At 36.9% G+C, this 24544-nt stretch overlaps 4 protein-coding genes across 4 annotated transcripts in view; 2 read left to right on the forward strand and 2 right to left on the reverse strand.

The window, feature by feature from the left end:
* LOC118733925 (aminoacylase-1-like) overlaps window positions 1-2157 on the forward strand; it is a 5067-nt gene extending 2910 nt beyond the window's left edge. The window contains exons 3-6 of the mRNA XM_036463564.1: window positions 889-1035; window positions 1108-1391; window positions 1474-1610; window positions 1687-2157. Of these exons, the coding sequence (XP_036319457.1) occupies window positions 889-1035; window positions 1108-1391; window positions 1474-1610; window positions 1687-1891 (773 nt within the window). The 3' untranslated portion in view covers window positions 1892-2157. The remainder of the gene's footprint in view (window positions 1-888; window positions 1036-1107; window positions 1392-1473; window positions 1611-1686) is intronic.
* Window positions 2158-2196: 39 nt separating this feature from the next.
* Window positions 2197-5462, reverse strand: LOC118754128 (band 7 protein AGAP004871-like). Its single transcript, XM_036488992.1, has 4 exons — window positions 5423-5462; window positions 4772-5360; window positions 2550-2715; window positions 2197-2475 (listed from the first exon to the last, which is right to left on the reverse strand). The coding sequence occupies exons 1-4, from the start codon at window positions 5460-5462 to the stop codon at window positions 2197-2199; spliced, it is 1074 nt and encodes a 357-aa protein (XP_036344885.1).
* A 5047-nt stretch (window positions 5463-10509) lies between these two features.
* LOC118733927 (erythrocyte band 7 integral membrane protein-like) lies at window positions 10510-13700 on the reverse strand. The gene is made up of 5 exons (XM_036463565.1): window positions 12794-13700; window positions 12580-12730; window positions 11671-12036; window positions 11397-11562; window positions 10510-10599 (listed from the first exon to the last, which is right to left on the reverse strand). The coding sequence occupies exons 1-5, from the start codon at window positions 12843-12845 to the stop codon at window positions 10510-10512; spliced, it is 825 nt and encodes a 274-aa protein (XP_036319458.1). The 5' UTR covers window positions 12846-13700.
* A 5352-nt stretch (window positions 13701-19052) lies between these two features.
* Window positions 19053-24544, forward strand: part of LOC118754137 (cell division cycle and apoptosis regulator protein 1-like) — a 9224-nt gene continuing 3732 nt past the window's right edge. The window contains 4 exon segments of the mRNA XM_036489001.1: window positions 19053-19593; window positions 19664-19919; window positions 19987-20396; window positions 20470-20977. Coding sequence (XP_036344894.1) covers window positions 19169-19593; window positions 19664-19919; window positions 19987-20396; window positions 20470-20977 — 1599 coding nt within the window. The 5' untranslated portion in view covers window positions 19053-19168.

Raw genomic sequence — 24544 nt, forward strand, 5'->3', positions numbered from 1 at the left:
ACCAGGCTTTGAGCAACCGGCCCTTAATGTCTTTATCCGCAGGGAGGCCCTTAAAGCTCAGTTATGCCTACTTTAAATTCAACTGCATAGATAAACATTGTTCGAGAAACATTGGCGCGATTATGCTTCACACAGCTCATACATACTTATGTATCTTCCAACTACAACTACACACATTTGGCCGTTCTTATTTCTGCCTCTCGTTGTTCAATCGAATGCACTTTTATGTAGAAATCAAAAATCAAATGACTTAACCGATTACACTCAAAGCTCATTTAACCGATTTCTTATGTGCCAGAGGGCTAAGACCAGATATTCCTTGGCCAGCAATGAGTTAAAAGATTCCCGCCCGCAGCTATCCTCTTCTTAGATCATATTTGATCTTTGAAATCGAATCAAAAGTAGTCATTCAAAAACTCATAAATCTACATAATGGTGTTTTCTGACCCAAATCGGCAGGTCGCGACCTCTAAACTACTTTTAAAAGATCTATAAAATTAGGTCTTGAAATTTCCAAAAAAAAAACATTTTCAATGGGCACCCTAGTATGTATGCATGTATTTACCCTGAGCTCATAGCAGTAAACCTCTCATCGACTATACCTTCGTGTTTAGCGCGATCTGTATAAAAGTTTATGGCGTTAGGCATATGCTGGGGTCTGCTCTACAAATCCTGTCCAATTGGTATCACATGTTTTTATTTGTTATCGAAAGTGAGCGACGGTAATATATAATACTCGTAGTTGGTACTCGGTATGGCTATCGAAATTGTCTCGGCCGTGCCTAAGATAGCCGAATGGACTGATTGTATTGCTTCAAACTATGCGCCGACTTCATTAAGCCAACAATAAGAATTTATTGCTTTAATATCCATATTCTATAAACACAGATGAGGAAATTAGCGGCGTGCTTGGAATGAAAAGTTTCGTAACAACAGATGATTTTCGAAATTTTAATGTAGGCCTTTGCTTAGATGAAGGCGTGGCAAATACAAATGATGAATATACTGCCTACTATGCAGAAAAGACTATTTGGTGTAAGCAAAAGCAGAAAACTTAAAGCGAACACAATCGTATAAATATGTATAAACTTCATCATTTTCCCCCAGACGTTCAATTCATTATACATGGACCTGCTGGACATGGATCGCTGCTGCACAAAAACACTGCGGGTGAAAAATTGGAATATATTCTCAATAAAATGATGGACTTAAGGCGGCAGGCAGAACAGAAATTAAAAAGTAATCCCGCTTGCAGTCTCGGTGATGTGAATACCTTAAACTTGACTGTAGTAAAGGGTGGCGTTCAGTCGAATGTGGTGCCACCAGTAATTGAAGCTACTTTTGACTTACGTTTAGGTATCAACGCAGATCTAGAAGGTTTGGAAAAACAGGCAAGTGATGTTATGTGACTACAAAATACATTGTATGTATATGTAATGCTTTATTTTATCTAAATATCATTATATTTTACAGCTTCGAACTTGGTGCGAAGAGGCAGGAGGCGATATAGATATTAATTTTAAGACGAAGGACAAGAAGATTGCGACAACTTTTGACATAAGCGACACAAATCCATTTTGGGTTGGATTCAAAACAACAATGGAAAAACTGTATAAATTAAGTTTGCTAAGTCATTTTTATTAGTCGAGCTCAAAGCGTGAAGCATATAATTTCTTTTCTTTTCAGGGGCTTGAAGCTTCGCCACGCAGTGCTACCGGGTGTCACAGACGTTCGCTATTTGCGTGAATTGGGCATTCCCGCTTTAAATTTCTCACCAATGGCAAATACACCAATTCTACTTCACGATCATGACGAGTTCCTGAAGGTAGAAACTTATTTGAAAGGCATTGAAATATACGAAAATTTATTGGCAACCATTGCAAATGTTTAAAAATAGGGCTACAAATTATAATGTATTCTCCTTACAAACAACTTTTTATACATATTTGTAAATTACCCAAAAGATTTAATTATTATTTTTAAACAATTTAACGGGATCACCTACAATCTATTTTAAGACATTTATTAAAACTTATCTAAATATCATGTTATCTAATGAATATTGGGGTACATGGTTGTGTGCACATTAAACACATCCTTTAGTTATAACAAACAAAGTCATTATAATTTTAAAATAAAGTTTACATACAAATTTAATTACTTGAGTTGGTAATTTCTCCAATTTCATAGACCTTTTCATTGCCTCACTCGCATAATATTCGCAATTCGCTTTTCCTGCCACAGCATGTTTCTGTTAGAATTTTTTTCTAAATCAATTGTTAAGCTAAACAATAAATTAAATAACCGACCTGTACACAAATCCCCTTCTTCCGGCAATTCCCTTGTAAGTGTTTTCTTAGACGTGCTTGCCTGGGAGCCCAGCACCAGTTGTTTTATTAAATTCACAGGAAACGGAAATATGATATTCTTATTTTGATCACCGGAAATAAGACTTAAAGTTTGCAAATAACGCAGCTGCATAAGACAGTTTAAAGATAAGCAACATAAGCACTTAAGATAAGATTTAACTGTGCAAAGTATGCATGTACCTGAAGCGCTACTGGATTCGAAGCTATAACATCGGCAGCTGCTTTTAGAGCTTTGGAAGCGCTAAGTTCACCATCAGCGGAAACTACTTTTGCTTTCGCCTCTCGTATTGCCTCAGCTTCAGCAGCCATAGCTCGCTGCAAGTTTAATGGCAAGCGTACATCCTTACTGGAAGTGTAATTCAGTTGATTTTAATAATTTCTCTCAAAAGTGTTGGGTTTCTAAAATTTTGAAAATGACTACATTTGTGCTAGCAAGAATTTAGCAATCCTAAAACGTGAAAAGCGATATGTTTACGGCGTTAAAATTAAAGATGTGGTTAAAAAAAAGTTTTCTTACTACTTTTTCCTACGCAAATATAATTTTTCCCTACAAGACATGGAAATGAACACCCCTATTATGATCCACAACTTTGAAGATAGTTGAGTTGTAAGTTGTAAATTGGTATTGTGGGACACAACTCAACTCAACTTTGAACAAGTCAGTTGTTTTGCACCAGCATTTTCGGGCTCATCGGTAAAACATAATTGGTAACTGGTTTCAGAATTATTTTAATATAATTCAAATAACATAATCTTAATAAAATATAAAAATTTATATCGAATTGCCGACTTTTTCAATGGCTACAGTCAACTGAAGACCAGAGACCCAGAATAATAATTATTTCATGGTGGAGTTGTAAAAAAGACATCCAAATTTTCGTAAGAATTATAAAAGTCTTTTGATAATAATTATGAGTGCGAACAAATTTTCTATATAGTCCCGAACGGGTTCCAAACCAAGCCCCAATTTGTCCAAAACTAGTCCCGAACTGGTCCCCACCTAGCCCCGAACTGGCCACCAACTAATCTTGAAATGCTCTTGAACAAGTCCCGCCTTTTAAGACTTTTTTTGCGCTCATAATTATTATGAAAAGACTTATTATAATACATGTAAGTTTTAAAATGAAAGTCTTTGAAGACTTAAAAATATGTATCTCAATGATAATTATTATGAAAAATTTTTTATAATATAAGTCTTAAAATAAAAGCCCTTGGAGACTTAAAAATATGTATCTCCTTGAATAATAGTTATAGACGACTCGAAAAATATTTATCTTTATATAATGATTATTGATTGACTTTTATTATTTTCTCTTATAATAGTTATGTCTCTGCTGAAAACAGTTGTGAATGGTAATAGCAATAAATAATTGAGTTGTCTCAGACACAACTCAACTAAGTTGATGTGTGAACCATATAGGGGCCATAATTGTAAAAGTTTTAGTTTTCTCTAACGCGCTGCATTTAAAAAAAAAAATTACATTTGCAATCCGGAGTTGCGATAGGTCGTTCATACAACTTTTTTCGAAAGTTTGCCATTCCGCCAAAAATGCCACTTTCCGACGTTTTATGAATCGCACTAATATAACCGCGTAAATTGTACCTCGCTGTGGAAAAATGTAGATGAATAAAAACGCAGACAAAGTACATATTTTAAGTCTTGCTGTTCCGTGGGTGTATTCAAGCACAGATGAAGATTTAACTTGCTAACATTCGTTAGGTCAGGTTAGGTTAGGTTATCCTGGCTGCCCACATTCCGTACAGGAAAAGAGCACACTTACGCCGCCATGGGCCCATTGTGATGCCATATTAGAGACTCCTAGCGTCCCTCCTCCTCCCTCCTCAGAAATAGCGCACAAATCGTAGATACTGGCCGAGTCGTTCAGCCAGATACTCAATGGAATAGCGGAGGAGCGAGCGTCGACGAGCCCTTGCCAAAGCGGGACAGTGGCATAGGTAATGCTCCACGCTTTCGATTTCCTCCTAATCGCGGCACCTACGACAGTAATCGTTTATAATACAGCAAACAATTTTGTGAAAAAATAGACAAATTCAGAATTTTGAAATTCCCTACCTTTAAGTTAATATAATAAGTCTGTCCTTTTTTCCCTACATCGCATATTTAAGGCTGAATTTCCCAACATGTAGCCTCTTTTCCCTACTATTGGCATCACTGGATAGGGGGAAATGTACCAACAGCTAGTTTTGTTAATTAAAGCTCGGCTTGAAGAGCTAAGCAACTGATTGTCGGTAGTCTCCATGCGAACAAGTGGAGGTGACATTATTTAAGGATATTCCAAAATAAAGAATTAACCATGCTTTCTCGTCTTCTCAATCCTTGCCAAGCTGATAACATTTTTCCTTGTTTCTGTACACATTTATGCATGTACATACATACTTACATCTCAACACGCTCCACATACACTCCCCAAGGTGATGTAGCGCTTTTCAAGATCGCTGCCATAGCCATCGAAACCGCATCTTTTTCGGACATCAGTTCCAAAACATGCTTTTGGCCTGCTATATTACGTAGTGTCGCCTGTGCCAGCATTCTAGTAGCGAAATGAACATTTTCCACTTGTATAACCGCCAGCAATGGATCAAAAATTCTATAATAAACAGCAGCGTCAAGGCTGATGGTCACGTGATCTTTTGTCAGAATTTCCTGCGCTGGTACATCATATGATATCGTTCGCAAATCAACTCTCACACAATAATCGATACATGGAATTCGAAATACAAGACCCGGGCCGCGTGCTCCGCCACATCTACAACGATGGCATAGATATATAAGTATGTATGTATGTACATAAATATGCAGCATACAATACAATACGCACCTTAGACGACCGCATCTAAATATAACTGCCCTTTGATATTCTGACATCACAATCAAACATAAGAAAATTGATATCGGAAATGTTAATACAACCAGCAATAGGCTTGAAAATACAATGGCCTGTTCAATATAGCTAGGTTTCTGATTCTCGCCTGCAAATCGATAGATGACCTTTCAATTGTGTATATTGGCATATATGTAAGTATCATCTCACTTGTTGCGAAATAGCGGATCTCTCTTCTCTGACGACTCATATTTAATTAACGGAAAATTTTGCCTTACAAAATAAAATTTAAATGTTTATTAGAGGAATTTGATTGAATTCTACGATTTGAAGTTTTCTTTTACTGCTTGTAAATTTCTAGGATGTCTGAGGCAATGAAATAGCAAGACAACGTAAAAGCAAGTTTGCATACATTTATATGTACGGATTCTTAGGACCGGGTTATAATGGAAGTGACGGAACGGTGTGAGCTGTCACCTAATCATCTATTGTATTCTATCGTATGTGAAATGAATGCAAATGGTTATAATGCACGTTAACGTGACGTAAAACAGTAGAATCTAAAACCTGTACATATGCAAACAGATTCATATTTTACATCCAACTTAACCCTAGAGTACTAACCATAATTTAATCTCTGCGAACCACCTTCCCCAGTAAACTCAAAAAGATTGTTTAGTGCAACGGGTGGCATTTATGTTGACACACTATTGTTTTAAAAATAGAAGTAAATTAAATTTTATACATATTATTAAACTTATGCATTTGATGTTTGAACTTAATAATATAACGACTTTCAGGTCCATAAAACTCAAAAATATTGTTTATTCAATATATTTCACATGCGCTTCTATAGGTCCATTCTTTTGCAACCGAGCAACAAAAGAACACTCGCTTAAATGACGAAATACACGCTAAGCAACAACACAAACTCGGCTATTTATCCGAGTTCAGCCAGGTCGTTAAAAAATACGCGACCCGAAGAGGAGTGTTGTTAAGTGGAAAAACTGCTCTATTGTGAATTGTTAATGAGAAAGTGGAGAGGGAAATTTTTGTTTTCGTATATACATACACGATTTATATTTTAAATAAGTATATATATTACGCAAATACCTCGCATAATTACTAATTTCAATTGTTTTTTATGTCTAAATCCCGTTGAACTAATCACATGTTTATTGCCAGCTACCAGCTTAAGTAGCTAAAAGGAAATTTTACCCGAGTTGAGCGTTCTTTTGTCGCTCGCTTACAAAAAAATGCAGCTTATTTTATGTATTTTATATATGTAAGTGTATCAAAAAAGGACTAAATTTTCTCCCGAACTTCACAAAAGAGATCAATGTAAAGTAAAAAGGATCAAGTTATATTTCTTTTAATATAAAAAACAGCAAAAGTTTTAATTATAAAGTCATTTTGGGCATCAGACAGTCTCAACCAGGGTGTCCAGATTGTTAAGAAAAAAGCGCAATTTCTGAAAAAAAAAAAATCACCAAAAATCAAGATTTATTTTTATTTAATAAAATTCATGAAATCGACTTAACAAATCTTTTATTTTAAAAATGAGATTTGGCAATAATATAGTTTTTAAAACCAAAAACGAATATAATACCTTTAGAGGGTAATAATAAATAACACAAATCACTCATATAATAATGATGTACAAACAATTTTCTTACTTACGCATACTTTTTAAAAATATTTGTTTCAACCCATTTTGCAATAGGACTGCGCAATTATTAAATTTATTATAACTCCCATTAATTGATTAATCGCAAAATCCGCTTTTAAGAGCTCGGCGCTAAAAATAAAATAAAAATCTATAATAAGGCGAGATCAGCTACATATTTTCACAATTTCTTCAAAATCACCTATAGTGTCTGAATCATTTACATTTCTGTTGTTGTCATATATTCAGCTATTCAACCTTGAAAACATACCGTATCAAACAGTAAACGTTTTGCAGCAGAAACTATTAGCCTTCAAATAACACTTTATTCGAACTAGAGATGGGCACGGGCCGGCCTTTAGGCCGGGGCCCGACGGTCCCCTGCGTAAGCCCGCGGGTACGGGCCGGAATATTTACTGTCAGCGCGAACTCGTGCGGGCCTGGGCGTTCAGTAAAATTTCATAAAAGCATGAAAAGGCACGAAAAAGCCCGTTGCTAATACTAAAAATTTAGATGAGCTTTTGTTTTTATACAAAAAAAAAGTACATATTTAAAACTCTTTTGATAAGAGAAAAGCAAAAAAAGAAATATTTGGAAACCAATAGAAAATATATGATACTTAGTAGTTTTGTTTCAATACATATCTGTACATAAAATACCTTCCACTTTTTCTACTTTCCAGAAAATATATTACAAAAATCTACAATAAAAGTTGGCTCTTTATTTCCGGGCTTGGGCGTGTCCCGTCGTGCCGGGCCGGGCCGGGCCCCACTAAAATTCTTAACCTGCGGGCTTGTGCGTGTTTTTGAAAGTTGATTTTGCACTCGTGCCGGGCCGGGCCTGAAAATTTAGGCCCGTGCCCATCTCTAATTCGAACTATTGAATTAAGGCTTTCATGCCTCATACCATTTCGAATATTGGTTTTTGTTGAATTCACTACGGATAAAACGCGCTCAACTAAAGCATGTGAGTTCGGCAAGGATATCAATATGAAGGCTACTTTACTTATATTTCCAAAAATTTGAGCTTGCTCTTTAATAAAAGTTTTCACCAAAGTTTGGCCTTCTTCATACGGGAAGCGGGACGATATGTAAGCATGCATAATGGTCAGGGTTGGGCACGATGCATTAAATTTGTAATGCACTGATAATAGCATTGCCACTATTCGTGCAGTGGTAGTGAAATTTCAAATGCATTAGCACTAAGTGCATAGTGGTAGTGGAAAAAATTTGTCACTACCACTAACTATACAGTAGTAGGGAACATTTTTTTCACTACCACAGAGCACCTTGTGGTACTGAAATTTGAATTGCATTACCACTACGTGCATAGTCGTAGTGACAAGTTGGTTTTAGTACCACTATGCACTTAGTGGAAATGCATTTCAACATAGCTAGTGGCTATAAATTTTTGAACAAACCTGTTGTAAGGAAATTGTTATTAAAATCATAGATCGCCAAATTTTCCTAAATTTGTAAACTGGTGTAATTAGTTAGTCAAAGCGAAATTTTCGTTCTTCCTTTACCGCTAACCAGGTAGTGACACTGAAAATTCAATTTCACTATCACTAGTTGCGTTCCTCATCTCCCAGAAATAGCCCGAAAAAGCCCGAAGTAGTCAAATTTAGTCCAAAAAGCGTTCCTTAACTCGAAAATGACAGCAAAAATGAGAGAGCAAGACTCAGTGAGAGTGACTCTCTTCATTCCGAAGTAAAAAGATTTAGTCAGAAGAATTTTTGCTGGCAAAATCTTGAAAAGTGTCAAACTCAACTGAATTTAAATTAACGGAAACTAAAGAATACACAAAAAGTGAGAATAATCTAAAAAGTAAAAAATGTGAATTGAAAGTGGAAGGAGGCAAAAAATAATTGATATATGTATGTATAAGATGTTTATTGTGCTTGTGCATTTAGTGACTAAAGACGTAGTGGTAGTGAAAATTTCGATTTAGTGCAATTTGCCAAATCCTGATAATAGTTAGATTCTCATCACTTTTTAAAATAAAACTACATCAACCATGCACTTTTCTTAGCGGCGTTCATCTTTGTTTATCTGTTTTCCTTGACGTTTCTCCGCTCTTTACCAAAAATATTCTATAAATCCGGGTTGTATCTTTTTAATACAGGATTATTTTTTTACTTGGATTTCAGAGGAGAAATTTTGTATTGTTAAAGGTGTTCTTACACGATATGTATTTGCATCTGTAAATATGGCTTTTTCAATACATATGTAATTGCGTATGTCTGTCAAATTCACAGTCTTTATTTAACTATTTAAAAACACGTTCTTTGAAAACGAAATAAACTAAACTCAGATGATTCTATCTGTGTGTCAGATGAATACAGAAAAATTTATATTTCGTATGTACCTGCATCTGCTTTGTACAGAAACTAATCTAATTTACCTTTACACGATATGTTGGCATTTCCATATGTAAAAACTTTGCATGTACACACGCAAATACAAATCGTGTAAGAACACCTTAATTACACATTGGATAGTTAAGCTCGAAAAAGCAGATAATCTGGCCATAAGTATGTATATCGATAAAAAAAAAACTCGAATATAACAATTTTATGAAATTTATTATCCAATCGGATATCCGAATCGGGCTCTTATTTTTTACATGGTATCCGGAATCCGGTTATTTGGCAGAATCTCTATCCGGCACATGCCTACCCGTAATAAAAAGTACATGTGGTTGTTGTTTTTGCATTCTTGCTATCACCCTGTATAAATTCGCTTTGATTAGTACCCTTGAGTTAATTATTCTAGATTCGCAAATATCAAAAAATGCACACACAGCGGCGTTAAATGTTATTGAAACTCATCGAGTTAAGCAACTTCTTCAAAAGTGCGAAGTCAAAAATAGTACCAACTTTATACATATCGCACACCGTCTTCAAAAGAGTCACAACTCAAAATAATACGTTCGTCAGAAAATGCGAAAAACTATTTTGTAGCACATGTTAATCATATGGGCAAGGACGACTTTACCTTAGGTTTTTTTAACAAATTATAACAAAGTTTGCTTCAGCTTTTGCTGAAAGGTAAATAAAAGCTCTGTGTACATTTCTAGCGCATAATTTCAAAAATACCAAATTTTTAGTTGTGACTCTTTTGAAGACGGTGTGCGATATGTAGGAACTAGTTTAGCTACCAGGATTAATCGCAGCACGATATCTATGACAGGTTTACAATAAGTTGACATAAATTTTTTTTAACAAATTAATTAATTAATTAAATTATTTTAATTAATTGCTTTAATGCAACAAAACGATTTTCAATTAAGAATAACCTCACGCTGCTCATACAAAATTTACCAAGTGAAAATTGGTCCGATCCAAAGATAAATATTTTTTTTGCGGAGGCGTTTCAGTTCAAATTCACAAATGCAGTTGCACCAAAACACCTACAAGTGAAATTTGAATGCGGGTTTGTGGAAACCGAATTCCGTTTAAAAAGAGGATGAATATACATATGTTTAAAAAAAAAATTTAGTTGAAACAATTTACACGGAAGTGAATTATATGATATCATTTCAAATCACACCGCATCATATCAAATAACACCATTCTGTACCGATTTATTTTACACCATATTTCATCTCATCACAGCACATAATTTTAGTTTCAAACATCCATCATATCAATTGGAAACGGAAATATAATTGTTGTATTGCGTTCAGCGGCTATCGTATTCATGGTTTGCAAATATCTTAACTGGACAAAGTAAATCAAAATATAGTAATAACCCAGCTTTCTTTAACCGGCCTGTTCTCAACGTTACCGAGCATTTTGTAACCGAAAAATTTTTAATTTTGATTAACAAAAATTAAAACAGGAACTTTAGTTACCGCCGAAAAAATTTGTGTTACCCGCGCAGAAAACACTTGTAAAAGGTCTCTTGTATGCTGGTAACAAACATTTTGTAACCGATTAATAAAGTTACCACCCATTTTTAAACCTCATTTCGCATTCTGTGCACTCTTATAATTGGTGGAATCGCTGAATATATTAGCTCTGATCCAGTACTCCATGTACTTACAGGATTTTACACGAGCTTGCAGGAAGTTACAGGAAAAATTATCCCGTACTCCAAAATCCTGTAAATGAGAGCGGTTTCTGGAAAGTTGTGTAGAGAATGCAGTACCCAAACGTTTTCTTCTGGTAAAATCATGAATAGTGTCAAGTAATAAGCTGGTTGACGTTTTTACAAGAAAAATGCGTTTTTGTTTCCGTACTTTTTGGTTGTTACTCACTTTTTACTCTCACTTTTTTTCTCTTCACTTCACTTCTTCACTTTTTGCTATTTAACATTTTTACAGGATTTTACACGAAAAGTGTTGGATCAGAGGTATTGACAGCCTTAACAATGTTCCGTACCTAGAATTTCGATTACAAGAAGTGGTCACAAAATTTGGTAATCAAATTTTCCGGTTACAAAATGTGCAACAACGCGCAGAATGGGCCTGAGTTGGCAATTATTTATGTTTTATCTACATATGTACATACTATACCTGCAGTGCAATAGGATTTTTTCCGATAACATCTGATGCCTGCTTCAGGGTTTGCGCAGCGTTAAATTCACCTTCCGCTGCAACTATTTTCGCTTTGGCCTCACGAGTGGCCTCTGCTTCGGCGGCCATAGCACGCTGTAGAGATAACGGTAGTCGCACGTCTTTTCTAATAATAAACATGAATCGGAATTAAACAAACAAAAAGTTATTTCGTTAATACATTTAAATATATCCAGTGAATAAGTATTCGATCAACACTTAGTAATCTGTTTACATTTCAACGAGTTCTACTTTCACGCCCCAAGGATCAGTTGCTTCATCCAATATCTTCTCAATAGCTTGCGAAATGGCGTCTTTATCAGCCAAAAGCTCCATCAACATTTTTGTGCCCGCAACATTTCGTAAGGTCGTTTGCGCTAATAGCCTAGTAGAGGCCTCAACATTCGCTATTTGTATTACCGCTCGCAAGGGATCCTGTATTCTGTAGTAGATAACGGCATCAAGTGATACTGTCACTGAATCCTTTGTAAGTACTTCCTGTGGCGGCACATCAAATGACACCGTACGCAAATCAACACTTTGGTATTCATCTATGCAAGGTAAAATGAAAAATATTCCCGGACCTCGTGGACCACCTTTCCTGCAGATTAATGACATAAATTTGTGTGAATATAGATAAATGCATACATATGTATGTACTTGTACTTAAATCAGTCGCGACAACAACGAATCCCGCGGAAGGAGGTTTTTCGTTCTATAGATCTTATATCAGTAATGTGCGAAGAGAGTTTTTACTCGACTCTCGTCTATGTAAAATACCAACCGCATGAAAATTGTACATATAGCTTATATAAAAGCTTTGGAGCTCGCATCTCCGAAGCGCTGGGGTAGCACCGGCCTGCCCACGGGCAAAGCTCTTTCAAAAGCTTTTACTCTGTGCGTGTCCTATAAAATCTACAGAGATTTGAAGAGTTCCGCCCGCTGTTTTGAGCATCACTGGTATACATTTAGTATAGGAAGCTTGAAAGATCTTTGCCCGCGGGTAAGCTGATGCCCTCCACCGCTCTGAAGTGTCTAACTGTGTTTTACATGGACACGCACAGAGTAAAATCTCTCTCTGATCGTCATAACTGCCTCAAATAAACTAAGCCAATTATGCTTTTCATCGCTACTCAAAGCTCACCTTAAACGCCCCAATCGGAATACAACTGCGCGTTTGAATTCCATCATCACAGCCAAACAGACAAGTAATGAAAGTGGAAAGAATGCCAAAAATATTAGAAATGAGCACACAAATGCAATTTGTTCGAGCAGAGTTTTTTCCTGATTTTCCGCTATTAAAAATTTCATTTAGTATTTGGATTAATGCGTGTATTACACACAAAATTTATGTTTACTTGTTTTTACGGGGCGGCCGCCATATTGATATGATCCAAGCGGTGAGTTCATTACTAAGAATTTTTTATGCGATTCGAAATAATTGTATGCAATAAATTCACTTTTTAAATTTATATGTCAAAGAAAAATGTATAAATTTAATTGTAAACTCGTATGTAAAAAGTGTTAGTGAAAACAAACGAACTGGGTTTATGCCATGATTCAATAATTATTGAATCATGTATGGGGTATATGTATGTATGTACATTAGACCGAATCACAAAAACAGTTCAATTTGTTCAAGCGGTTTTGAACACACTGTGAGGATGTTTCATGAGTGTAAACATTTTTTTGGCACCCTGTGAAAACAGCTGAATCAGATTTTTTTCCTGTAATCTCTTTATTTGATTTCCAACTCCTATAAATGACATACCGTTGTGTTAAACAGCCTACAAGCAGAAAAAATTATCCTATCAAGTCAAACTAAAAAGTTAAATATTTTTATCTAACAACGCCACTCTGCAATCAATAGAAAGAAACTCAAAAGTGCTCTCCCATGATCAAGAGCGTCTCGAGTATACATTTTCCAAGCTTAAGGAACGAGCACGATACAGTCAACTTGCATCCCGCATATATAAACTTTATGAAATATTTATTTACAGGTGAACTCTTACACGATTACCAGTGGTGTAGCTTCTGTTTAATGAAAATATAATTTTCGTTATAAAAATATCATGGATAGATACGGTTCGAAAATGCAGTTTACCGAGCGGAGAGCTTACTATTACCACCTATTTATTATCTATTAGGGGGGATTGTAGAACACACCACAGCCGTATCAAATGACTTAAAGATGAAAAATGGGGTTGGATCGGGTCTGTACTCAAAGGACCTTCAGATAAGGCAATCACATCGACTATCTGATAACTGCAGTGTCTTTCAGGCGGAGGAGATATTTGCCATAGAGAAGGTGGCTTGACCAACACGCGATAGTAAGTCTCTATCAAGGACTGTCACTACATTCGTTGACAGCCAGGCGACATTGGAAACATTAGGTTCCAAGGTAGTAAAGTTAAAAGGAGATGCCGTGCATCGCTGGCTTTACTGAAATTGAGATGAATAGACACCGCTCGAAAATGCGGCGTACCGAAGCGGGTAGCTTACTACTACCACCGATTTATTTTATACTAATGGGGATTGAAGAACACACCACAGCCGTTTCAAATGGCCTATGAATCGATATCTCAAGATCCTTATTGACGCTCAACAAATCTGCAGTAAGGGCTCTTACCGGCATCATCACAAGACTCTGTGCTATAGCAGCAATGCTCCATCGATAGTGTATACCAACAAACTACCCTTGCAGGAGTTGTCGGTATGGGGTAGAAGTGGAATTGATTCACCACTTCCTTCCTGCCCAGCACTCAAGACTTCTTCTTCTTCTTTATAGGCGCGGTAACCGCCTAGGCGATTTTGGCCGAGCTAAAAACAGCACGCCAGACATTTCTCTTCTGTACCAACTGACACCAATTGGAAATGCCAAGTAAAGCCAAGTCCTTTTACACCTGGTATTCGCTGCACTACGTCTATATCGCTCATCGATAAATCATCTGCAATATTCGCCATCGCCAACGCGTAAAGGTCCGTAAGTCTTTCGCAGAATCTTTCTCTCGGAAACTCCAAGACTCGATTTATCAGATGTTTTCATTGTCCATGCCTCCATGCCATACACGAGCACAGGCATGAGGAGTAACTTATAGCCATGGGTAATAGCGCAATTTATATGGCGCTAGCTCAATAATGCCGGCGCCGCCTGGGGTTTCAGTGAACCAACTCAGCGCAATAGCACAGTGTACTGATTTGAACACGGCGCCATGTGAGTGTCACCACAGCACCCATCGTCATACAGTGTCAAACGCAATACAGTGGTGTTATGTCTATTATTTCTTTAATTTTCGCTGAGCAGCGCCTGTACCGCCAACCGAATTTAGCTGCTAGGAATGTAGTAAATGCCACGATACTTTCATCATCCTTGAGTAAAGCTTTATATATGCCAATATACATATGTTTCTGGCGTTCTCACCACTCAAAAACAAAAACAAAGTACGTGTAATTTTTCAAAGAACTAAGGCTAATTGTGTGTGTCTCATGTGTTTCTTGTTGTTAACGGCGCGGGCGCTTTTCATATATTGGTATTGGTGCCTCAACTCCAGCTACGGTGTTAACGCAATTGCGCCGCGCAGCGCTGTATTACCCATGCCTATTAACTTATAGAACGTGATCTTTGTAAAATGAGAGAGGATTTTACTTCTCAACTGCCTACTCAGTCCTAAGTGGCTAGGGATGCAACATCGCTCTTAAAAACATCGATGTTTGAAACGATGTTAAAAAACATCGGTTATAAAAACGATACATCGATGTTTTACCGATCTTTTAATTTCTCATCTACTACACGAAATAAAATGTAGCCTAAAATATTTTTAAAACTCGAAAGAACTAGATTCTCATATCCGCTACAAACCTTAACTTTATACAAAACTTTGAAAAACTCAACACACTTTTATCTTAATTTTGAGCTTTTTTATCTGAATTTTTAGAAAAAGCCGCGATGTTAACATCGATATTTTTGGACGAAACATCGATGTTTTGAAAACCTCGATGCATCGTTTGCATCCCTAAAAGTGGTGCTTGTTTGCAAGAGTGATTCCCCGTCTACTTTTTCAAACTTGTAACTGTCAACAGTGGCATGTGTGCCAAGACGCGTATGCTCTGACTATAGGTGCGTTCGTTTAAAATCTCCAGTAAAAACCAACCAACTGCCAAATTCCGGCGAAACGTTATCTGTTCTCTCACAAGAGAAAAATATCCCAAATAGTACGCGAACAGAAAATTTGCAGAAACTTGCAAGTTAAGCAGTGTGTGCATTATTCAACTTTGCGTTCAACAATTGCGTTCAACTCAACGCAGGGTTGCACGAAAAAAAGTTGAATGGCTAAATGTTGGCTGGCGACCAACTTTGTTGAAAGCGATTAGTTGAAAGGCCATTCAACCAAAAGTTGAATGCAAAGTTGAACAATGCAAACACCTTTTTATGGCGAATATTTTGATATTTTTTCATATTTTGATATTTTTAGCCATTCTACTTTTTTTTCGTGCAACCCTGCGCTGAGTTGAACGCAAATGTTGAACGCAAAGTTGAACAATGCAAACACACTTTTAGACGAACAGCTGGTATAATTTTTGTTTACATTCAAAAGTGTAATATTTAAAACGTTCGAAAAGTCATCACAAAGTGTTATACTGACACAGTTTATTGATTAAACAAATAACTACTTATTTCTTACAAGTTTAATTAGTTGCATTTTGTTATTTTTAACTTCCAAACCATCAAATTCAATTTTGTGATTTGCGTAAATGCCAACCAGCTGTTTTTGATCAGCTGTTTTCCTGTTGGTTGTATTTTTATGAGAAGCTGTTTTTCATGACAGAAATACACTCGGAGGTTTGCCATTGCCTGCCGAGGGACGACCGCTGTTAAGAAAAAACCTTTTTTCTATATTTTTTTTTGCGATGTTTTCACTTATGCAAAATCTCAAAAAACCAATCAAGAATTTGATACAGATTAGGAATTAAAAGATTGAAATGATATTAATGTCTGGACATAAGATATCTTTCCAATTCTCATTTAATTGCTCTAGTATTGGTAAAATCTACCACTCCTATTCTGCAACTCTTTCGTATTCGGATTTTACTACGAATCGTAGAAATAGTATGCTGCAATCCGAATCGTATTTTCGAACTTTCGAAATTCGTAACAATGACATGCCTAAAAACGAACGAGTAAGCTTTTTTTGCGTAATTTTGTACGAAAACAATTCTGTGTCGGAGGCGAAATAAAAGATGTAAATCAATCATGATGCAATAATAATAATGCATTCAGCTATCTTCGAAAAACAACAGATAGCTGGCAATGCTGCACATGTTTCCGCAAGGGTTGCAGCATGTGGATTTTTCGTTTTTCGTAGCGTAGCTACGAATTATGAATTACGAAAATTCGGGTTCTAGAATAAGGGGGTATGGTTCGGTCTCCAAATAAACGCAGCACATCCCAATTTTGAACGCCAGCTACGCTTCATACTTACCTCATTCAGATGGGTGGAATTTCGCAGAAATGTATACAATTATCGACCTAAATCGTTTGATAAAGTTATGAACTTTGCTTAAATAGATTTCCATACAAAGTTTGACAGTTCACTTATCAACAGTTTATACATTCCGGATAATCCCATTTCACAGCCGGAATAAACAGAATGCAGAATGAAATATACGTTAACATATCATCAGGAACGTTCTAAAGAATAAGTAAACAAACAAGTTTATATCAAACGTTCAGAATGAATAAAAAAAATGCGGCCTTTGTAAAAAGTTTGAAAATTGGATTTATACGGTTCTTGTAATACATCACACTTTTAATAATGTAGAGAAGACATTAGGGGTTTTCATCTAAAGGGATAAAGGATAAATCGCTTAGGGCCAATGGTTCAATGTCTGACTAACACAAATCGGAGGTAGAAGCTCCGGTTAAGTACACTGACTGCTTTATCGATGTTATATCGAATATATCGAATGTTATATGCATTATGTCGAAAAAGTCGATAGTGTAGTGGTAGTGATAACCACACATTGAACAACCGGCCATTTATTAGTTTATCCGCATTCTTTCATGAACGTACCGTGGTAAATATCACATAAAAATGTGTATTATTTAATTTATATCGCCAGTTATGTTACATTCTTACCTCGTCGATTGGGTTCATTTGCTTTTTATGTGTTCGTAGTGAGACCGGCCCCGTCGCAACGTGCAAGGGTCGAATTTTGCTTAAATTTATACATTTATCGACCAAAACCGTTTGATAAAATGATAAAATTTGCAAAAACATGCAAAGTTTGACAGTTCATTTATAAAAATGATATATTTATAATTTAATTAAGTTTATCAGCAGTTTAACACTTTAGATGAAGGCCGCTGTTCTAAATTAATGTACGTTTTTTGGAGAAATCATCAATCAATTAATAATAGATATGATAGAATATGTTCTGTATAACAGATGACTTCACAAAAGCGAATATAGGTGCCTTTCCATCTGTCTTTTCTTATACCAACTGTTTGAATTGATCAAACTTTGATTGCGATAAGATTTTGTATTGATGATCTTAAATTCCCATATCTTCCGTTTTATCGATATTTTTATTTAAAAAAATTGTACCGTATGGAAATCATAAAACAATTGAAAACAAAACAGGTTATGGTCGCTCTTAAGTCTTATAATTATAAAAATAAAAAAAATAAGAAGTAAGTGGAACGTAATACAAAAATTTATTGTGTTTTATCGAAACGCTCTGGACAAATCTGGATTTCCGTCCCATAAGTTACAGTACGCCGATACCTTTTGTGTTTTTTGGCATAATCTCTCTGCGCTATTTTAAAACTTATTCAATGTCTAGAGAAATAACATTGGTCAACAGTTTTTGTTTTGAATGGCGGCAGCGAACGTGTTAATTAAACAAAGGAAACTGTCGATAGCTTGTATCAAAAGAAGTGCTATTAAAATAGCTGGCACTGTATATCCACGCTCTTTTGTCATCATTGTGAACTAGGCATTATAAATTGATTTGTAAGTGCAACAGTGTGGTTGGCTAAAACAACCCTGCCAATCGCGCCAATTGACTAGATATGCAAATTTTGGGGAGTAACATCGATACATCGATGTTTCGATGCATCCGAAAGATTAACATCGATGCTCAAATATATCGCCAGAAAAACATCGATGGTTTCCGATGTTTCGAAATTTGTTAGGAAAACTTAATACTTTTCAATACCAACTCTCTGTAATTCAAATATTGGTTTATTTATTTACCATTCCTTCCCTATAAGTAAAATAGATATGCATGCCGTCCTAAGTTCGCTGAGCCTAAAGTTCCAAGGCACAATTTCGTTGAAATTTCAACGGGATCCCGATCCTTTTTTAATGACTAAGTAAGCATTTTTAATATCGAAAGATAAGAGTAAACTCGGAATTTCTGAATGTTCCTTTCAAAAGAATAAATATTAAAATGCATGGCCTGTCAAAAAATTTTAGGAGCATAATTCGATGTTAAAGCATCGCTGAAACTGGCATCGATGTATCGTCAATTTAGCCATTTTGGGAAATTGTAAACATCAAATTTTGAACCGATATAATCGATGTTTCAAAAATATCGATGCATCGTTTGCATCCCTACACTTGACAGTTGAAAAAACCAGCATTGCCTGAAAAGTGTGTAGACGTGAAAATTTGTTCTGGAGAAAAATTTTAACATTTTGTGGAAATCTTAATATCCTAAAACAAAAAAAAATGTCTTTTGGTGGTCAGCAGAACCAGCCTTGGCAACAGCGAAAGACTGGATTTTATCAAGGCGCAAGTCCGACCGCAATGTTTATGCAGCAACACGCGGCTTCGCAATCTGCCTTTGGTCACTCGGCCATTTTCTCGCAAGGCGGCTCGGTAGCACCCTCCGTAGCCTACCCTCAGCAAAGATCGGCTACTTTGAATCCCGTTGCATTTCAACAACCTAATAGTGGAGGCCAAACCATGACCAATTCTATTGGCACCATAACTAAAATCAATAATGAATGCGGACTTATAAACGACGAAGTTTTTTTCTACCGTAATGCGTGTAAGGGCGTCATCCCGAAGTTGGGGGATAGGGTTATATTCGAAGCCACTTATTCCACCACTGGCCAATTTAAGTGGAATGCAACTTTAATTCAATTAATGGGGTAAGAGAACCACAAAAAAAAATACATATATAAAATAAAATTAATCAATACTGTCACTTAAATCCCAAAGGAGCAGCATATCTCATCAAACTCAGCAATTGCCATCATTAATGGCAGGAGTAAGTAGCGGCAGAAGTGGTAGTGGTTATAATGCAGTTCCACCACCCAACGAATATCAACTTGCTCAAATGCAACTGCAACAACAACGTCATGGCTCACCAAGACGTTCTTCTCCTTTGCGAGGCGATCGCTCTAACTCGCGAAATGAACGTGAGCGAGAACGACGTGAGCGGGACCGTAATATTCGCTCGAGGGACAGAGAAGATGTAAGTTTATGAAATTTAGAAATACAAATCTAGTATTCTTACAAAGCTTTAAAAAATCCTTAAATAGGATGAAAGAGAACGCAAACGTCGTCGTGAGGATAATGAACGTAGTCGGGAACGCGCCATTGCATCCATTGGGCGGCCTCATGATAGAGATCGTGACCGTGCGCGCCCTGATAGCAAATCAGATCTTGCGTTGGAGCGAAGGGAGCGCGAACGGGAACGAGAGCGAGAACGTGAACGTGAACGCGAACGCGACCGGGAACGGGAAAAGGAACGCGACAAGGAGCGCGGGGAACGTACTGAGCGAGAAGAACGTCCTGAGCGTGGAGAGCGTTCTGAACGTGCAGAACGTCCTGATCGTGGAGGGCGTCCTGAGCGCGCTGAACGAAGTCCACATCGTCCGCCTGCAAAGGGGCGACGTACACGTGCAATTCGTCGGTATATGATTCAGATACCAAAAAATATATTACCTTAGTAAGTCTGAAATATATTAATATTATACATTTTTGTTCTGAGTTTTAACTGTTTTTAAAAATTTACCTTCCAGCAATTCGGCTGATGTTCAAGAGTTACGTCAACGTTATGAAACAATGTATATCCCATCTGACTTTTTTCACTGCAAAATTTTGTGGCCTAAAGTTTTCACGCCGGAAAATTCTTTTTCATTACGACGTCCATGTCAATTCCATGTAATGCATCGCATAGTTGATTCTCCATTCGAGCAAAACAACGATGTACTAGAACCGTCTGATGCCGACCACAGATACTCGGCTAAAGTGATGCTTTTAGCTTGTCCCCCAATAGCCGAACTTTATCAGAAATGCTTGGAAGATGACGAAAATGATAACGAACAGAATGCAGTGCATCCATCTCGTTTAATTAGTTTCCTCGTAGGTACCAGAGGAAGAAACGAGCCAATGGCCATTGGTGGCCCGTGGAGTCCATCGCTGGATGGTGAAAACCCTGACAAGGATCCTGCCGTATTAATTCGTACGGCCATACGTACATGTAAAGCATTGACTGGAGTCGATCTATCACAATGTACTCAATGGTATGTATTCTGAATAGGTATAGATCTAGCTTTTAATTGAATTATAAAATCAATTATTTAATAAGGATAGCAGGATTAACAGTTTCTTAGCCGTGATTTATACCAGATTTGTAATTTATTAATCTAAACATTCAAATAGTTTGGTTATTTTTATTAGATCATGGTTTTAAAACTTAGGAACTAATCAAAATAGTTTATCCAGCAAGTGAAAACATATTAAAATCTCAAGGTTCTGGTTATACAAGTTTTATTAACACAATTTTATTTTCCTTTTTCTGGTAATCACATGATAAGATAGATGTGCAGATGTATGTATATATAGTATTTGTTTAGGTATACACTGCGACCAGGTGGTTTGATGCAATAGGTTGTTTGATGGCATCGTATGTAGATGTTTTGGCTCAAGCCTTGATGACCCGAGATATATCTCTCAAATTCTTGATACTGCTCTATGATTATGTGCTCTAGAATAACGTCCATTGCCGCCGCAGGGCAGAAGCACATTGCACCTGTGATGCATAGAGTGAAAGTCTGTTAGTCGCTATGTTGGCTCTCCAAACTCAAGCCACCGGTCAATAGGTTTACATGGGTTTTACAATTATCCAGTTTGGCGTTGAGTACGATGTCAAAATATCTAAATTCTGAGGCACCGCCGACTTCTATGCCATCCATAGCTACAGTTTTCATTCCCGGGTTCTTCCTTTTACCAAAGGAAAGATGGCTGTTTTTCTGGGATTATTCTGATAACACAGCGGCTGCTCTGGTTTAGTGGTTAGCAGTGCGCGCTATCACCCCGCAGGGCCTGGGCCCAAGCCCTGGTCAAACCAATATCGGAAAGAAATATAGAAAAAAGTTCTTTCTTAACAGCGGTCGCCCTTCGGCAGGCAATGGCAAACCTCCGAGTGTATTTCTGACATGAGAAACAGCCTGTAAAAATACAATCGCCGCTCGGAGTCGGCGTAAAACTACAGATCCCTCCCCTTTGTGTAACAACATGAAGGTGCACGCCACAAATCGGAGGAGAAGCCGGCCAAACACTAACATATATGTAAGCGCCAATCTATTATTGTAGAACCAGGCGGGAAGGTGACTGAACACCTCGATTATATAGTTCAGACATACCGCCTCGTGCGGGATATTGTCGAAAGCTACTATTATACAAAAGAGACACAGGCTAGAAGGTAATTAGCTGGTTCAGTGAGGTTTTGTGAATCTTACTGTCAGGTAAGAATGATGGATATTAACGGCGATATGTACGTATAATGGTCTCGTTAAGGCTATATACACAGTCGTTTAACTTCCCTTATGCACTCTATTCCATTAGTAAGTACCTGTGATTTGACAGTGATGACTTCGAATGTACTCTCAATTGCGAGTACGGTTGTACCGATAAATACTGGTCTACGCCCGGCATTCCATATAATTAAGTCGTTGCTTAGGATAAATTCTAGCGGTGACTCAACCTTGCTATTAACTTTTGTGCATCCATATAAATCCTGGCTGTTGCGAAGATGAATGCCCGTTATACTCAATAATATCCTTAAGCAATATGTATGCTTTAGGGCTTATTTGCAAGAGATCCCATATTATCTTATTAAAAATCTGTTTTAAATTCCGAGTCGAACATTCTCCCAAAAACGCCCTCAATTCTGCTGTCTATCTCAAACTTGTACATTGTTATGCCCTCCATAAGCTCCATCATACATGAAGGGACGGCTGCTGGCTACTTGCTATCTTCACAGGGAGTGATGTTGCTCCCAGCCGGCTCTGCATTTTCATTCTCGATTTGTTGCGGGCTGGGTTTTGTCTATTACATCCGATGCAGAAACGGTGCTGCCAGAAAGTTTCCTCCTCCATGGTTTCATCATAACACTGCTGAATCTATAATAATATTATTATTTTGGCGCTTACACCGTTGGAAAGTGTTTGCCCGAACGTTTTATTTAATTTGTGGGGGTGCCTATCTTGGCGTTCTTACACAAATAGAGGGACCTACAGTTTTACGCCGCCTCCGAAAGGAAAGGTATTTTATGAGATACTTTGTCATGGCAGAAATACACTCGGATGTTTGCTATTGCCTTCCGAGGGACGACCGCTGTTAGAAGAAACTTTTTGTTCAGTGATAATGCACGGTAATTCATAGACAAGGCCGTCGTTCGGATTCCCCTGAGGCTTCACAATAGCTTGGATTTTGCTTATCCTGCGGTGTCAGATGTCTGCTGAGATGAAAGTTGTCCGATTTTCAGCTGGCGAGATTCTCCGCTATTTTGTTTCCATGATTATTCGTTCTTCGACGGAGCGGTTTCAGGTGCGGGTGTATTCTCTTGTCCCCGCAGTCTGTTTTATCGCTTCTCCGCTCTTCAGCGGTCGAAGTTCGGAAGTCCCTCTCAGGTTTTCGTCGCCACCTTATAAAAATTCCCCTTGATATATATATCAAATGAAAATGGCACTGAATCGCTAGTACGCGCCAACAAGTTAGATTCGTAGGATCTAATATAGCATTATTGGCTATAACGAAAGGTGTTTAGGCTGGCTTTAGTTACAACTTTTTTCAATAAATGACTAAAAGAGGTATAATACAGGCATCGAACATCCCTTCAGTGGCATAGAGTAATGTTGCATAATAAAAAATTGATTCTTCCTTTGTTTTTAGCATTGAATCGTGAAAAAAACCTTTTGGCGGCTCTGTAGTGTAGGAATTTCAATGAGCTCAGATTTCAAAATCATAGAATATGGTTAGCATATGTTAATTTTAATTACATGAAATATATGTATGTATATACGTAAATATATAAGTTGTCATCAAAAATGTTACCATTTTTCTTATGTGTATTGATTAATTTAAGATTTCTAATTTTTTTACCCAATGTGTATTTAACAGAGACAACCAATGGAAAATAGGATATGCGTAAGCTTTTTACGCAATGAAATTTTATTTTATAACTATTGTAAGAAAAAAACATGATACTAAGTGCCGTTTTCACACTGAGAAGTTAGCTTACATTCGGAAGTTAACTACAGTGACGGGCAAAACTGTAACATGGTGTAACACTTTTTACTTCAGCCATCGCTATCTTTCCAAGTTCTAACGACTTTCATACTTTTGTTGTATATTCTTGTTGGTACATCCCTACTCCCTCTCTCATAATGATTTGAAGTCAATGCAACAACAATAAAAAAACCAGCAGACAAAAATGTAAATAAAGGCAGATGTTACAGTTTTGCACTCATATATTTTTAAGAACTTTTTAACAATCTTCACGAAACAAGTAATTTTTAGCAAAAAAAAACCGACTTCAACTCTCATATAAAAAAAAAAATATATATATATATCTCATGATCCGCTGATCGGATCTTAACCAGATTAGTATGGGACCACCTCTGAGACACTAGCTTTCCGATGCAAATCGAAATCGGTTGACGTGGTCCAAAGTTATGCGGTAACATACATCAAAAAAAAAAAAAAAAAAAAAATATTCCGACGAACTGATAACCTCCTCCTTTTTTGGAAGTCGGTTAAAAAAAGAACTACTAACACAATGTTCAGTACTCTTTTGCTTGTTTCAGTTCC

This window comes from Rhagoletis pomonella, unplaced genomic scaffold, assembly GCF_013731165.1.
Source record: "Rhagoletis pomonella isolate Grant_MI unplaced genomic scaffold, Rhpom_1.0 Rhpom_scaffold_00002, whole genome shotgun sequence".
Classification (NCBI taxonomy): Eukaryota; Metazoa; Arthropoda; class Insecta; order Diptera; family Tephritidae; genus Rhagoletis; species Rhagoletis pomonella.

Excerpts from the sequence above, each read along its gene's own strand:
- LOC118754128 (XM_036488992.1), bottom strand. The coding sequence starts at position 5,462 with ATGAGTCGTCAGAGAAGAGAGATCCGCTATTTCGCAACAA. Across the intron at positions 2,716-4,771 it reads TATGTGGAGCGTGTTGAGAT|TAAGGATGTACGCTTGCCAT; the intron begins GTAAGTATGTAT and ends TTACACTTCCAG. Across the intron at positions 2,476-2,549 it reads CGAATCCAGTAGCGCTTCAG|CTGCGTTATTTGCAAACTTT; the intron begins GTACATGCATAC and ends TGTCTTATGCAG.
- LOC118733927 (XM_036463565.1), bottom strand. The coding sequence starts at position 12,845 with ATGAACTCACCGCTTGGATCATATCAATATGGCGGCCGCCCCGTAAAA. Across the intron at positions 12,037-12,579 it reads TTCCGATTGGGGCGTTTAAG|GAAAGGTGGTCCACGAGGTC; the intron begins GTGAGCTTTGAG and ends ATTAATCTGCAG. Across the intron at positions 11,563-11,670 it reads AAAGTAGAACTCGTTGAAAT|AAAAGACGTGCGACTACCGT; the intron begins GTAAACAGATTA and ends GTTTATTATTAG.